The 17,037-nt window shown below is 35.1% G+C and overlaps 1 protein-coding gene across 1 annotated transcript in view; it reads left to right on the top strand.

The window, feature by feature from the left end:
* ITGBL1 (integrin subunit beta like 1) overlaps window positions 1–17,037 on the top strand; it is a 142,025-nt gene that overhangs the window by 113,911 nt on the left and 11,077 nt on the right. The window contains exon 8 of the mRNA XM_027644448.1: window positions 8,914–9,030. Coding sequence (XP_027500249.1) covers window positions 8,914–9,030 — 117 coding nt within the window. The remainder of the gene's footprint in view (window positions 1–8,913; window positions 9,031–17,037) is intronic.

Here is a 17,037-nt window from a genome sequence, read left to right as displayed (position 1 = left end):
ATTGTGTTGTTTTCTAAAGACAAAGTTTGCATTTAAAAATCTGTTAGTCCTTCATTCAAACTACTTCAAAAGCTGTTATTTCTTCATTCCATATTATGCACTTTTCCTCAGAGACAGCCTTTTTGGGTGCCAGGAAGAAACAGTATTTCTCAGATGACATTTGGGGAAAAGATTTTAAGAGCTGTAAGACACTGTCTTTATGACAGATTAAATAGAGAGCCTTGTAATGAGAGGCTAGTCCACAATCTGGTCAGTTGGCAACAAAAAAAGAAAAATTTGCTTAAAGAGTGAAGGACAAGAACATTTTAACTTGTAGCAACTCAATAGATGATGCAGTTGCTAGGTAATGTCTTTTGTTTCTGCAAAAAGTCTTTAGGTGAAAGCTAATCAATAAGGTAGATACAGTGTGATGTCATTTGTTGCCATGGTTTCTGAACTTAGCAGTCTTTTATCTGCAAATAATATTGATGGTTGCTATGCAGTTGAATATTTTCATATTTTTTCTGCCATTATAAAGCTCTTTAATCTTAGCTAAAGCTTCGAAGAGTAGAGCACTTAAGAGTTTAAATGGTTTAATAGATAGGCTTCTATTACAACCCTAAAATATCTTGAATTTTACTACCTAATAAACAGCAGGCATCAGGAGGAAGTGAACAAGGTTAACATTTTGATGATTAAATTTCCACAAAGCAGTTGACATTTTCTAGTAAATTAATCTGCAAATTAAATATCTCTGTGGAATTAGTGCTATGACTCATTACATGGCAGATCATGTTAAAAAAAAAAGGGGTAAGCAGTCAGTCCTCCAGATGATAAGGCAGTCAAATGTATAAAGCTCTAAATGTCTCAAAAACCATCATAGCTTCTTGAACAATGGCTTTGTGTTTCATATATCTTTCACTGTTGGACTGTTCCTCTTCATTAGCTTGGCTTTGGCTAGAAAATATTTTATAGCAGCTTATGCTAATCATTGGAGAGTTGGACAGGATGAAAGGGAAATGAGGCTTATTTTTCCTGATAGTTGTCGAGGTGAAGGGAAAGCATTTCCAGGTCAGATCCTTTAAATCAAACATAACTTCATTCTTAATATTCTATGGAGATGTTAGTTTTAGTAAAATGCTTTTAGTAAAATGTGTTTCCTTTGCTTGATTTATTGGATCTCTTTACAGTAGTTTTTCTTGATAGTTTGAGTTCTTGAAAGCATTTTGGAGGGAAAAAGATGAAAAGAGATAAGGAGAGGAAGAGGAGTTAAAAATCAGATGATGACTCGCTGAATTCTAGGATTTGTACATCTTTGGTGATGTTTACTATGCTGTCTAGTTTTTCTCTTTTTCCCCAAAGTATTCCTTCTCCTCCTCTTCAATTTCCACTGTTCTCTGCCTTAACAACACATTTCTTTACAAAGTGTTTTGCCACCTTCTTTCTCGTCTTCTTCACACATCTCTCCTCTGTGTGGCGATATTGACTATCACCTTTCTTTTGAACGGAGAATTACCTTCATAGTCCTACTTGTCTCCTTAATATAGTGAGTGAATTGTCAAGGATGCATCCCAAATGGGAGAACCTGAGGAAGATGTCACCAGGAAAAGTGATGCATACAACTAAAATCCTACTCCTGCAAAGTGGGCAGGGGTGTTCTTGATGATTCCTCTGCTGGCTGCTGGAACTCCTCTAGAAATTCCCTGTCGACCATGCAGAAACACAATAACAGCCTTCAAGGAGTGTATCCTCAAAGCAGTGCTACTGAGAGCAGGCAGATGGAGGAGGCATGTCAGCTTGATGATGATCGCAAGTATCAAATTAACAATCTGAAAAGGATACTAGCAATGCAGCAGTGTTTCTTATCCAAATGTTTAAGAGAGGGAGGAGATAAAAAAAAAAAAAGAAAAAAGAAAGGCAGCCTGGAAAAGGAGATACAAATCAGTAGTGCTGATCAGCAAGAGCTTTAAATGACTATCTGATGCTAAATCTGTAAAGTGGTGCCATCGAGTGGAATTATCTAAAGAAGTATTTCACTCTAAGGCTGTCACAAGGAAAAAGCATTTACTTCAGATGCCATATGCCAACTGTACAATCAGGCTTCCAGTCATACATGGTGTGTGTTCTAAAGCTCGGGGGCAAGTCTGAGCCATTCGCAATTGCTCTTGCATAACACTTGCTTTTACGATACTAGATATTCGATTGCTTGTGCTGTTGTGAGAGTTTTGTTGTTTAGGATAACATAATTTTATTACTTGAGATTTTTTTATCTTAGGGTTACTTGTTTTTTGTGTTTTGGGGTGTTTTGTCCCCCCTTATGAAAAAACTGAATTGTCAGACAATTTTTTAGTGCTCTTTCACATCATCAAGCAATTAAGTCTGTAAAAGATTAAAAGAAACATACCTTTTCTGTCTGAGAAAATACCCACACACCTCATTATATGATGGACGGTTGGGTATTTTGTGCTAATGAACAACTTCATAAAACATACATACAATAGTGTAAACTCTCAGGAAGCTTTAACAAAAGAATTTCCTAATTTGTGAATTGCTGCTGTGCTTTTTAGGCCAAATATTTGCGCCAACAGCCTTTACAAGACACTGAGTGTAGGTGATAAGTAGACATGGGAGTTTAAGTATCCACTCCTAAAAGAAAAGGATAAGAGAAGCTGTACACATAAAATCTCCAGAGCCACCATGACATCACTGCATTGCACACACCTGTAAAGCCTTTCAAACTCTTCCCAGCCCTTTCACATGGGATTTTGATGTTCCATGTAATACTGGTTGGCCCTGTGTCACTGAGAGTTTAACACAGGTTTGGAATAGGTTTTTCAAGTGTGATATGGAAATTAAAATAAAAACAAGTGTAACAGTAAAAGTATTTAGTGAAAGTACCCTGGCCTTTGAAGTCACGTATGGACCTAAGGTGAGATGATAATGCAATCTGGAATAAATTTTACCAGCTATAGCTACAAGTCTTCAAATCGTATGATATAGTTACATCATAATATTTGAATACAGTTATTTCAGCCCTGTTGATAGTGCTGAATGTAGTAGATGATGCAGTTATTGCAGTTGAGGGGTGACTAGTAAGACTAAGAAAAATACAGATATTTAAGCCAGCTAGATGTTTCAGCTATTGTTGATGTTACTTAAAAAAAATCCCAGAACTTGATGTTAAAAGTTGCTTCAGTGTATAAAATTCTTGAAAAAAAAGTAGTACAAAAATCTGAAGTTTGGAAATTACTTTAGATTTATTAAAGCAATTTTCATTTCACTTTATGTCTGTATGATTCAGCTAAGCTCTTCTCTGGAGCTTTTATATCTTTAGTTGAGGTCTTGGGTCAGTCATGCTGCAAATAATCTCTTTTTATGAGTAACTCAAGGCATGTTTGCTTTCAGTATACTGATCTAGAAACAGAAAGTTAGTTCCCAAAACAAATCTAAACAAGTAGTTTATTTAATAATTGCAGAATGTTTTTTTCTTAGGTATGGGGAGATAAATGCACAAAATTTTTTTTATAATGTACTGCAGAAAAACAAAAAAGGCTTGTTGCTTGAACATTCTGTGGAAAACAATTTTCACCCAATTTTCAAAAGATCTTCACAAAAACAAGCCCTCCACCTCAAACCTGCAACAACCTAATAGAGAAATCTTGTGCAGACTAAGGAAGGAAATCCTTTGTGGTTCTTGTAAGTTGTACTGAGATAAGTTCATAATGCTTTTTTAGGAGAGGAAATTTTTTCCCAGCACAGCTAAAAACTACAGGTGACACGATTCTTATCTTGCTCACCTAAAATCCATGCAAGAAGCTAATCCCCCGATTTTCATCATTTGGGTGAAATCAGTCAGATATTCATGTGTTTAAAGAGGTTTTAAGGACACTTTTGCACGTATTTAAAATGCTTTCAAAGGTTCACTTTTTCTGGCACCTTATAAACTATCCAGCCAACCAGATCTAAGAATTGCCAGCATTTTAAACATAAAGGATTCCTCTGTGTAAAAGGCAGATTTTTTTTTTGTCTAGTCAGTACAATATTTTTATATGATTTTTTTTAAAGCCATTCTAGGTGTGGGAATTAATTCCAGGCTATTTTGGGAGTAGGACATGCAGAACACATGATGCATAGCTACTGAGAAGTCTGTATTTGTTTTCTGTTTGAGTCTAAATTTCTCCACATTGATCAAGCTCAGCTGGAGTGTACTCTTAGCACCTCTGACTGAACAAGACATTATGATATTGTCCGCCCTATTTTTGGCAAGCACTGCATTTTGTTTACCCATTTTGTGGTACTGTTTATTCCCTTTACTGGTCTTTTTTTCTTCCACCATTCAACCAATGAATTTTCTTTTACCTTACCTGAAGCTGCTATATGGTATTACTTCCTTTGGTCAAATCTACTTCCCCTCATCCACTATGTCCCCTGAAACTTTATGATCTTCTGTACAAATCTTCCAACCCCTCTTCTCTGATTTGCCATTTCTGGACATTATTTTAGATCATCTTGTTCACATCCAGCAATGAAATGAGTTCTACTGGCAGAAAGACACATCAGCTTTACCTAATGTGCTCAGGTTGCTTGAGATTACTTGATAACAAAGAAATTGCAATTTCTGGTAGGCAATGCTTTCAGATGTTAAGCCTGGGACAGCCATGGGGCAGAAAAGTCCTTCCTAAAGGCACATTCCCTTCTGTTTATCATTGGCCTGGAACACCATCTTTCCAGGATGACAATGAACCTGGTTTGCTTTTAGCACATTCTCAGTGCAATTTGGTACAGTATTTCTTACACATTAAAAAAAAAAAAAAAGAAAGAAAGAAAGAAAAAAATAATTAAAAATAACTTTATTTATTTGTTTTCATTTAGAAGATAAAAATTCAGCATCCTGCCCAGAAAAATCCTTTACATTGTAGAGTTATAGACAGGAAAAGGCAATGAAGTACATCTTATTAATCTTATTATATTCAGTGTTTATTTTTACATTCAAAGCTATTACTATTTCTTCCTGATAATTTTACTGGCAACAACAGGGTAAAAATGCTTTATTACACAAATTATATACTTCTAACACAGTCTTTTAAAATGAAAATTACCTGTACAAAGGAGATTTTCCGTCAGTCTATGTAGGCAGCTGGAAATTGGTTTGAATGCATGCAGCTAATGGTCACAGCAGTTTGCATGGGAGCAGGTTTAATGTAAATCTAGGCACTGTTTACTTTAGTTATGCTTTCACAAATGTTGGACACGAGGAATGAAAAAATGCTGTAGTAAATGGTGAATAAAATCAAAAGGCATTTTTTAGAATTCTAGAGTCAGTTATCTAGTGAACTAATGTGTTTTGATGAGATATGGCACCTTAATTCCCTTTTAAAAACAAAAAACCCCAACCTAAACTGATCTTTTTTTAAATCTTCAAGTGCTAACAATTATTAGGAATAATTTAATACCCCTTCTGACATCAATGGGAGGAAAAAGTGTGGGAAAATACTAAAACTGAGGGCAAATAAATGTCTTGTATAATTATTCTATTCTTAGAACCTTGCATTGCAATAGGTAGGTTAAGCTTTTCAATGCTAATAGCTAATACAACCTCCATCATAAAGCTCCCTTCATCTGAAGCCATCAGATTATGACATTTACTCTCCTTGTTTAGCTAGGAGGAGTGGATACCACTTGCTGTAAAATGTCTGAGGTCAACTGATTTCTTTTTACTCAAGTGTAGCTCTTGCAAAGAAGGTAGAGAAGGTGCAGAATATTATAGTAATCCTGTATTTAATTGTTTCTGTATGTCCTGGAATTTAAAGAGAATTTAGGATATGTTTGGCTTTCCCTGCATAATCAGGTTGCTATGGTAAACACATTATTCTATACAAAGAAAGAGTATGTTTAGTCAGGTACTTATCCTTTTCAGTATAATGCGAGCTTCAAATTATTTTTGAATGATTGAATTTGTTTGGTAAGTGTTTTATCACAATAACTAAGAGAAGAACATCACAGAATAAGGTGTGGTTTCTGATATTTCAGTAGCAGATATATCCTATGTAGTTAGCTGTTCAGAATCAATAGGACTTTAATTCTTGGTTAAACTATCTCCTCAGAGTGAGCCTACCTTACACAATCTAACCAAAATCTCAGTACTTTTGGAGGCAATATATTATTTTGAAGCCAGTAAAAAGTTGCAATTATTAAGTGTCACCACTAAATTAATTAACCTTGTTTCTAGTGCTTATCTTTTAACATGTGTGAAAGTAAAGGAATTTATAACTTGTGTATCAATTTCAGCAGCAGTGTACTAAGCTACTATAACTGTATCTTTGAATATTTAAAAGTCAAAAAATAGTTCAGAGAAATCAGAAATCCTTTTCTAGAGCGCTTGCCCACTGAGGTTTTTGTCTGTTTTCAAGATGCTTTCAGTTCTGCTGATGTCTGCAGTCAGATGATCTAAACCATACTCTGAACTTAGGTGGGAGCCAGGCAAAATAAAACATGAGGCACCAATATTAACAAGGAAATCAGGCTTTTTGAATATATGTGTTTGTGTTTTGTTCATTAGCTGAGAAGACTGAGAAAGTAAGACCTAAATTCCCTTTGAGCTTGTATCTCTTACCTGAAAAAATGTGCCCTATCTGTCTGGGGATGGGCATCCTTCCATTTTTCTGCTGGTGAAACTGTTGCACGTTACATAAAATGAAAAAACATTACTTGCAGCAAGGACTGAGAGGAACCTGTTCCCATTGCAGCGTAAGTGACTGACCACTGGGCTTTCAGGTCATTCTGGCTTATTAAATTAAGCATTACAGAAGATAATGCTTAATTACAGAACACACAGAATCCTCATTACAGGGCCTTCCTTTGCTCATTCCTCTGGAGGATTTTCCATCTCTGATGACTCCTCTCATCAAAGCAACTTTTGCTTAAACTGATTTTATTATCCTTCAGGCGTCCTCTTTATTATAGCAATAACTGGCCAGGATACCACTGTTAAAGACTCTTTTTTGTTTATTTTATAGAGTCTTCACAGCAGATGGGTCCTGTTCATCAGGTACTTCTCTGCCCATGGGTGACTGGTTGTTCTTTGGGACACCGTGATGTGACATATTTGTAAAAACAACCATGTTGTCTAAGGTGGACGCATAGAAAGAGACCATGAGAGCCCTAAATAGTGACAACTTAGACTCATTAAAATTCTCTGTATATTTAAGTACTAAGGAATTATTTTTTTTCAGTTTCTAATTTGGCTCTCCTTGACAAATAGTTACAGCTAAGAGAATGAAGACAAACAACATCAATTCTGTAGACAATCATATCTTAATTTTTGACATGATTACTAAACACAACTGTATTTAGTGATGTAGTAGATTCACTTCCTATAAGTTTCTTTCTGGAATGAATATCCCCATATAATTGCCAATACAACATAGTTTTTAAACTATGTATATCATAAAGTTATCATGAAGTATTTACTCTAGTTCTCTTTATCAGCATGACTTTTTAAAAATTCTTGCACTTTATGTCCTTCTAGATTGAATTCTGGTATATCGAAAGTCACCTCAAAAGTGTATTTGAGGCTTGGATCCTCTGTAAAATGAACTGAGAATTTTCTTCCATAACTAATAAGATCCCTCACTACTCCAACTGAATTAGACTGTTAAAAACAAACAAACAAACACACACCTAAGTAAAACAAAATCAAACCAAACCAAAACCTCCCAAACAAATATAATAAATTTACATTATGGAAAAAAGATATTAAGAATTATCTGCCAGTAGGTTAACCTAAAAGGTTTTATTGTCACAAAACTTACAGTTAGAAAACCTCCACTAAGGTTTTCATTCAGCAAAATATTTCCGAAAATGCTAAAAAAATTAATGTAGTGTGTGGTTAACTATCTGGTTACATAATGAAAGGCTGCACTTGGAGAATTGTTTTTTAATTTCTAGCAATATTTACTCCTGCTGTAAATTTGGGTTCAGTCAGTAAAGCAGTGGGCAGGCCCAGGCTGAGACTCACTGATGCTGTGATTAAGTTAAATCAAGAGGAGCAGGCTTTTCTGCATCCTAATCCATTATATTACATATAATATTCTTTCTCATCAAATGTATTAGTTTGGTCCATGATTTGGGTCATATTTAGAACATTCTCACACCAGTATTGCATTAAAACAGTTTAAAAACATACAGAGGCAAACCCTTAGAAGTTAGGGCCAATGTTACCTGAAATGAGATTGTCTCAGATATATGTAATATAAGACTGTCCTTGATATTAATTTTTTTCACACCTGACTATCTAGCACTTTCAGCACTGAGGGTTTTGGAAGATCTGTTGGAGCTTGGATAAATCCGTTGACCTTTTAAGCTCCGAGGAGCTCTCCTGTAAATAGGTTGATGGAAGGGGAGACACTGACAAAGGTTGTGCTTTTGACTTCTGTTTCCTGAGATCTAGACAAGAAAAATTATAGGCATTTTTGCTTTTCAAATGCTTGACAGAGTATTTGATGAGTTATGTTTCTGCATGAATAGAGAACATCTTATATAACTCTGTGTGGAGACTATTTAATTTTGATCACATTAATATTGAAGTTTCTGAGGTATGTGGTAAATATTTTAGATCAATTATAGAGCTTAATTATGCATTAGTTATACGAAGTTCAGATATGAAAACCATGCAATGCCAATGATTCCTTATTGTTGCTGTTTCCACTAAGATATAACAGTGTCCTTCTGGTTGCCATGGAGGAGGAATAGTTTTGGTTTGCTATGTTTTTGTTTGATTTGGGTTTTTTTAATCATGTTTAAGTGCACACTTCAACTAATACAGGGTGACTTGTAGTTTGTCTTGGGGGGTAGAGTGTAGAATAAATTTGGGTTTTCATTTAATTTATTTTACTTCACTGAAATCATGACTCTATCAACTGTTTATTCTTACAGGGAGATGTGAATGCGGCCAATGCACTTGTTTCCCTCCAGGAGACAACAGAGTTCATGGCAAAAACTGTGAATGTGATGATCGACAGTGTGAAAATGCAGAAGGAGATGTCTGTGGGGGTATGTGTTCACTTAATAAAAATAAGAACATAACATAAAATAATGATAACATGACTAAATCTTGACAGTTTATAACTTTCTGTTCTGCTTGGTTTTATAACATAATGTCACTATATACGATTGGCATCATTAATTATTATTGATAGACTGCAGATTTTTGTAAGAAACAATTTCCAGAAATATTGAATATGCTAGTGAATATTTATTTTAAGACTTCAGAAATAACACTGAAGTCAACTAAATAAAATTAGTGGCATAAATATAAGTACTGTAGTATATCAAAATTCCATCAATGTCCATTAGAGAAGAATACAGACATTTGAAGAAGAACCTGAAATATTAGGTAATTTTACTTTGTGTTTAGTACACCTGATGTTTCGCTATGTTGTAACATACCTAAAGGTATTAATGACCAGAAAAAAAATTAAATGTCTCATAGTCACTGACAGTGACTATGTTTTCTAAAAAAAATCATAAAATATATCGTGAAAGAATCTAAAATGTTTGAGAGACAGTATCATAGTAATTGTAGATGAAGATGATTTATTTTAGTGTTGACTGTGAAAATCTCACTCAGGTAGGTTTGGATATGTAAATATATATATGCCATATGGTATTTCAAAAGGAGGTGAGTAGTATTTATCTTAACTGCTGTCATTCTAGATCTTACTGGCTTTATGTTTAAAATGATTCTTTGATTCTAAATATTGATAAAGTAGTTGGTATGAACAATGACACATTGTATTATATTCCTTGTTTCTATGTAGGAAAAAACGTACTGTTTTGTGATCCTTGTGTACATTAACAGTTTTGACTACAGCAAATATTTCTTCATGCTGTCTTCCATGCAGAATGTAGACATATATAGAAAATTGTGATTTGAATATCTAAACAGCCATAATAATAATTTATAACATGCAGAGTAATAGGAATGTCTAGGAAAAGAATAATTTTGAAATTTAATTTTGTATAAAGGACATAAAAGTGCAGAAAAGCACTGAAAAGCTATGTCATATTTATTATCAACTAAATAGTTGGGAACCAAAATTCATTATCATTCATGCTTAAAAATGTCTCTTCTCTTAATATCACTCAGATTTTACATTATTCAACAACAGTGTTTCAGTGCTAATATTGCTAATGATATTGCACATTTTGAAAAATATAGACAAGAATTCCATTCTTCCTTCTTAGGAGGGATACAGAGATAATTTTGATTTTTGATGCTGGCTAGAGCACCTCACACTTAAATGAATAATCACCTCAACACCTGAGCCAGTGTCCAATTTTGTACTGTTCACAAGACAGTCTAGATCACACTTTTACCTGAATAAAATCTCTCCTTTTGTCTAAATTGCCTATTTACAATCCATATGCTTTAAGCTTATTTTCCTCATTTTGGAGCAACAAATACAAAAGAGAGACAGGTTATTTTTGTAATATTGGTATTTAATTTCTTGTTCTATTATATTTATAAATACAATTTGAGATCTTTTAAGTTTATTCTAGTTTTTGTTGTAATTTACTCCTTGAAGTATGTTCTCATGTTGTTGTTATTGCATGATTTAATTCTTTCTTTCATTGTTTTACAGATTAAGAACTGGTTTCCCCTTCCTCTGGTTCTGTTTTCATGCCACTGAAATGTTTCTTTGTTTGCACTTTTTTGGTTCTTCCACATGAAGTGTACTGAGATTCAAATTAATCATGCAGTTCTCTTCCATACATCAGTTTTCCTTCTCTTTGCTGCTGGAGCCCTGAAATGGCTCCTTCCCTCATTTATCCTCTCTCTCTCTCTTTCTTTCCTTAGTTTTTTTTTTTTTTTAATTCTTTCTACTTTTTTCCTTCTTTCTTTTTGCTACTGTCAGATCCTGAAACATTATTTTTTTGACCATCCAGTGTCTGTCTGTGCTTCTGATCCACCTACCTCAAGAGGCCACCTCACACCCCAATAACTAAGGGGAGCACCTATTTAGGTGTAAGCACTAAGTACAGAAATGTTTATCTTCAGAGGGTCCTCGTCAGTTGCAGGTTTGTGTTCACTCATCATTTAGCAACTGAACTCCCCTCACCTTCAATCTCATAATATGAACCATTTACTCATTACTCGTTTTCTGACTTCATCTTTCCTGCAGTTTCGTTGAAATGTCTCTTCCCACAGTTTCTGACCAAATGTAGGAATTTCTGTCACTGTTTTCCTTTTCAGATCCTCAAGAGCCTCTAATGTTACTGATAGCTTTCACCCTACTCTTTAGTAATAGTCAGATGTTTTGCTTGGCTATCCCTTTCTTTCCTGATAACATTTTGAACATTTCCTTTGGTATACCATACTTCGCCTATCTCTCTTTTTTGGATATTCTACCAATTTTAACCTTATTTTGCAACTTATCTATTCACCGAACTTCTCTCATGAACTTTGCACTAATTGCAAACATATCTCCCTCTCCTCTTTTTGGGTTTGTCCATGCTTCCATCTCAGCCTGAACTTCTTGACACCTTTTGCTGACCGCTTATTCCTTCCTCTTTTCTTGTCCTCTTTTCATTACTATTTTTCTACCACTGTTGCTACCTAGGAAATCACTGTCAATACATAAGCCCTTGACAGTAAATCTATCTTTGGAGAATTATAAGCTGGACTCTGTGAATGTGCAGGGTCTGACAGTGAGCACTGAGTGCTGGTAAGCACAAAGAAACACCACCAGTGCTTTCATATTGAATACATGCTGAAATGAGAAACACGAATGAGAACCTAAATGATTTGAATAAGAATTGTTACTGGCTTTCTCTGACCATCAGAGATTGATTAATAGCTTGCTTTCAAGACCAGCTGTCCATGCAATGGTAGAAAGACATGAGGCAAAAGATATGATAAATTAGGATACAACCAAGTGAGACCCTATTACCATGTTTCTGTATGATCGTAGTGAGTCATTCCCTAAAAAAATTCATCTGTCCATCAGTGCAATACCAGGAATAGAGGCACTATGTCTCCACAAAGGTTGCAAGAGAACTCAGCATAGATTTCAGTATAACACTCTGCTATTAGAAATTGATTCATATTATTATGGAATCATAGAATGATTTGGGTTGGAAGGGACATTTAAAGATCATTTAGTCCAACCCCTCCCTGATATAGGCAGGGAACCTTTCACTAGACAAGGTTGCTCAGAGCCCCATCCACCCTGGACTCGAAAATTTTCAAGGGTGGGAAATTCAGATCTCTCAGAAACCTTTTCCAGTGTCTCAACACCCTACTCATAAAAAAATCTCTTCCTTATGTCCAAGATAAACCTACTATCTTTCAGTTTGAAACTATTACCCCTTGTTCTGTGACTACAGACCTTGAAGTGTCTCTCCCTCTTTCTTATACTCTCCCTTTATAAAATTGAAAGGCCACAGTAAGGTCTCCCCAGAGCCTTCTCTTCTCCAGGCTAAACAATCTCGACTCTCTCAACCGTTCCTCATAAGAGAGGTGATCCATTCCTCTGACCGTTTTTGTGGCCCTTCTCTGGACCTGCTCCAACAGATCCGTCCATGTCTTTCTTGTACTGAGGACCCCAGAGCTGGACACATTAGTTCAGGTGGGAGAACAGAGGGGGAGCCTCACCTTCCTTGACCTGCTTTCCAGATCCTTCCTTTGTGTTCCCCTTCCTTTGTCTATGCCTCTGTACAGAGACTTATTAAGCAATAGCTGAACGAGATGTCTCATGCAGCTTTTTTGAGATAGGTGTGTTCTACCTAAAAGCCCATTCTCTACAGTTCAGTTTTTTTCAATTATGTAAGATTTTTCCAGGTATATTGCAGTGCTGATCCACAGAAATATTTAACATCACATTTTCTTTGGCTTATCTTGGTTGTTTGAGTCTTTCTTGTGCAAGTTAAGACGTTTTGGTGCACACATGTGACCAAAGAATGTCAAGTTCTTTCTTGGCAAGTCTATGCCACTGATGTACACCAGGATGGATATTTATTTGTCCTGTATCCTGATGAGAGATACTTTTCTTCGCCCTCTGAGGTTAAGGCTGTGCTGCTCACTGCAGATGTGTCCTGAGCTGTCAAGTGTTATTTATTGCCCTACTGTGTCCAATCATGTTTTCCAGTAATATCATCATTGGCTGCTCCACCTCACTGGGTTGACTGTTGTCCATTATGTCCTGTTCTCTTTCAGGATTAAGAGCAGGCAGACAACAAGAGCTCAGAACAACAGTAAAGATCAATTTGAAATTGATTTGATAATGCTCTTAATTCCATTCGCTTTGATTTGTTCTCTGGACAATTATTGGCCTAGGTGTGAGTTTTTGTCATGGAAAAGTAGTAACAATTAAAGGAATAAAACAAAAGCCCTTTTGGGTCCCCTGGATGCTACAAGTTCTGTAGGATTGTGCTGATTAAAAACTCTACAGTAAAACCAAACTCAACAAAAATATAAAAAGTTGGTTGAAGATCAACACAAGGACCACTAGCAAAGGTTTGGACTAATAACACGTAACTCATAACGTGGCTCTTGCATATTTTTAGGGATACTTCAATTTTGTATTACCTCAGTATATCATTCTGTGCTTCAAATAGTAGGCCACCAATCAGAAAATCAACTTTGATGAGACCTTTTAATGTTTACTTATAGATGTTTGCACTGTCCTCAATAATAAGAAACAAATAAGACTCTGATCATCCCAGTAAACCAGTTCTTTGACTGGTAATGGTAATGGAATACCTTGAGAAGTCTGGTTTCTTTATTTTCAAGTGAAAAAACCCACTTTGATGACTTTTAAACTGTTCATTTTGGCCACAGCACATCAAAATACAATTTTCGTCAAAATACAATCCTAACACTGTAGAAAATCCAGTTGTGTAATGTTATGTCACATTAAAGAGTTTTTTTGTTTATACCAATGTCTTTTGGCAAAAGGTTCTCATTAGTTTTAAATTCTGGTTGTAGTATAAAGGCTTATAAAAGTTGAAGGAGATGACATTCTTGGAGCAAATGCTGAGGTAATTCATATTTCCCTCCTTATTCAGGTTTGCCTTCACATCTTTCTCTTCTCTAAGTGTAAGACAACAGTACTGCAAAAACTCTACTTGAGAATTTATGGGAGGGAAAGTTAGTAGTTTTTTTAGAAAATTCCTGAGTAAATTAATTTTCATGACTCAGACACATCCTTTCATTAATTTAATTTACTCACTTTCTCACTCCCACATACAAGCTTCAAAGTGTCTGCATTTAATAGTTTAGTCACTTGTGTGTGACACAGATTATAGACAAGGGATGCCACCCATCAAGTTCTCAGTAGGTCTTTTTGTTTCATCTTGACTGACAACAACGAGTTCATCTTTAAACGTATCTTTTATATGATTTAGGACTCAAAAGTTAGGGTGATCCTTTTGACATAGTTTTTCTTACTTTCATCTCTGTAAACTTCAGGCAAGTCTGATGCTTGTTGTCTGTGCTTCCTAATTTTTTACATTCTTAGGACAATGCTGGTCTTTCTGGGGTTATAGGGAAATGAATGACACAAATTATGTGCTGTGTCTGCGTTGACATCTTTTCTTGTTGAGCACACAGTCTTCTGCTAACAAGTCATGATATATAATTTTGATATGAAAAAGAAATACATTCACTAGTTTACTCCTGTGAAGGTGTTGTTGGTTATCAATGTAGATACTGGTTTTGACTTCATTCTGGTGCTTCTTCTGGTGCTTACTTAACGCATTTCCATCCATACATCATTCACACTGGTCAAGATTTCTGGTGTGAATCTCTAGGTATTGTCAGAAAACAAGGGAAAATCTGGATTCTGTAAGGCATACATATACTTTAAGCCACAATTCCCAGCTTTATGATGATTTAAACTTTTAAAACAGAGACAGAAGCTTCCATATCACATTCTTATAATTAGTGATGGATTCTAGGGTTGCACAGTCATCACCAGGATGTGCAATGATAAGATTCCCTCTCAAAAGATTGGTATAAGTTGCCCCTAATTGTCATGTTCCTTTTAATATAAAATTTTCATTACAGTCCAGTCAGGCTAGGTAATTGGATTCAGAGGAAATACTGTTCATTTTTTTCTTCTTTTGGAATATCAGATATACAGCATAAAATATAATTTATTTATTTTTTTTTAATGAATGTTCTAGGTCCATACTGCAGAAATCATGAATGAGATTTATTTTTGTTATCTGTTCAGTGAAGCAGAAGTATGATATTTTCAGCTAGCATGTTCTTATGAGGACCAATAAAACTATGACCATAAAAATGAGACAGTTACGATTAATTATATACTTCATTAAGCAAAGTATTAATATTATGGTACAGTTGCTGTCAGACAATTTCCTTGTTTCTTGCACTAATAATGCTCCACAGAAATAGAAGTATATAGGACATTTATGGAATTCTCTCACATACCTAAAAACCATATTAGGAGAGAAAAACTATACCTGTCTCTCTCCCAAAGATAGGTTTTGGCGGTGATTGGTATGAAAATTCAGAAATATAAATTCAGCTCCTGACTCTGCCATGGCTTCTCAGACTATGTGGGACATAATTGCAAAGTCTTCAGACACCTAAAATAAAGCACCTTTTATCACTTCTGATACCCCAGGATTCCCTTGCCTGACCCCAGCTTGGCTCCACAAGGACACAGGTGTTCTTGCATAACTGGTACCATCATGAGGATGTTCTTTGTGCCTTAGGGTATGTCCAATGGCACTAGGCATCTGAATTGAACCTGTAATTTGTCTGTGGTCCTTTCTATGTTAAAATAAGAGTTTATTTCCTACTGACAGGTTTTTCACCTGTTCTATTGAAAAGTCTTTGGAGCAGGGTCCATATCCTTTTGACTGAGAAATCTGAACAACATTGTCACAGAATACTTGTCACAGAATTCACTAGACATGTTTTATACTATTTAATAGAGAAATTTTATTACGGTATTTTTTATTGAGAAATGCAGTTTATTCTCCAGAGGAAAAAACAAACAAACAAACAAACAAAAAACAAAAAAAAGAAACCAACCATTCAAAAGTGTTTACTGAGTGAAATTAGATCTAACAAAACTGAAAATATCTATGTTAGGTAACGGAGAAGTCAGAGTCTAACTGGCATAAAACTAGTGTGATTTAGGGCTTTATTTTGACAACATTAAGTAGAGAATTAATGATTCAATGCCTGTGTCCTTGTGCTTAACTGCTTCATCCCATCTCTGAGGCACATCCAGGGGCAGCAACAGATAAATTCAAAAGGATCAGTATGTAGCCAGTATAGGTATTAATGATGTTGTATAGTCTGTATTAAGTTATTATAGTTTTACTTAACTAATTTTAATCTTTATAATTTTTTCTTTTAAATGCCCTACATATTTCTGTCCTGGTTACCCAGACATTTGTGTAGGTGTATGAAAAGTCAAGACTTTATGTAGATACACAGAGACCATATTTTCATTAGCTTTTCAGATAGCATAAAATGTGATTTAGGTTTATAAAAGCATTTTAATTTAATCTTTCTGTTCAAATGAGCAGTAAAGGAATTGCTAATGCACCAACATTTAAGGTGATGAATAGATATTAATTTCTAAATCCCAAAGGGGTTTTTTTGCTGAATCTTGTATATTAGTCTATAGTGGTTTAGTGGTTTTATCAGCATGAGCTTTTATCCCTTGCTTTGTCTTTCTCTGGTAGTTTGAGAATTCCCATTCTGGTAACCTTTAAATTCTTTACATCTTTTCAGTACTCTTCCAAGTTTTAAAAATCTCTACAAACATCGATGTCACAGAGTTGCATGACTTTAATATTCATCTCATCAGTGCTCTAATTCTGTTCCTAGTCACTGTTCTACTGCTATATACATATGAGGATGGCATCAGCCCTTTTCACTGCAGGTTTCACTTGAAGGTGTTACTGAACTATATGAAACTAGAGGCACAGTCCACCCTTATTAGACTTAGACAATACTAACTGGCCTCCTTTGAAAATATAATAGACAATCAGTATTTTGCTTCACATTTATATTAG

Source organism: Corapipo altera, unplaced genomic scaffold, assembly GCF_003945725.1.
Source record: "Corapipo altera isolate COAL_440 unplaced genomic scaffold, ASM394572v1 0, whole genome shotgun sequence".
NCBI lineage: Eukaryota > Metazoa > Chordata > Aves > Passeriformes > Pipridae > Corapipo > Corapipo altera.
Note: the sequence above shows the minus strand (reverse complement) of the source record. Positions and strands in the feature narration are given on the sequence as shown.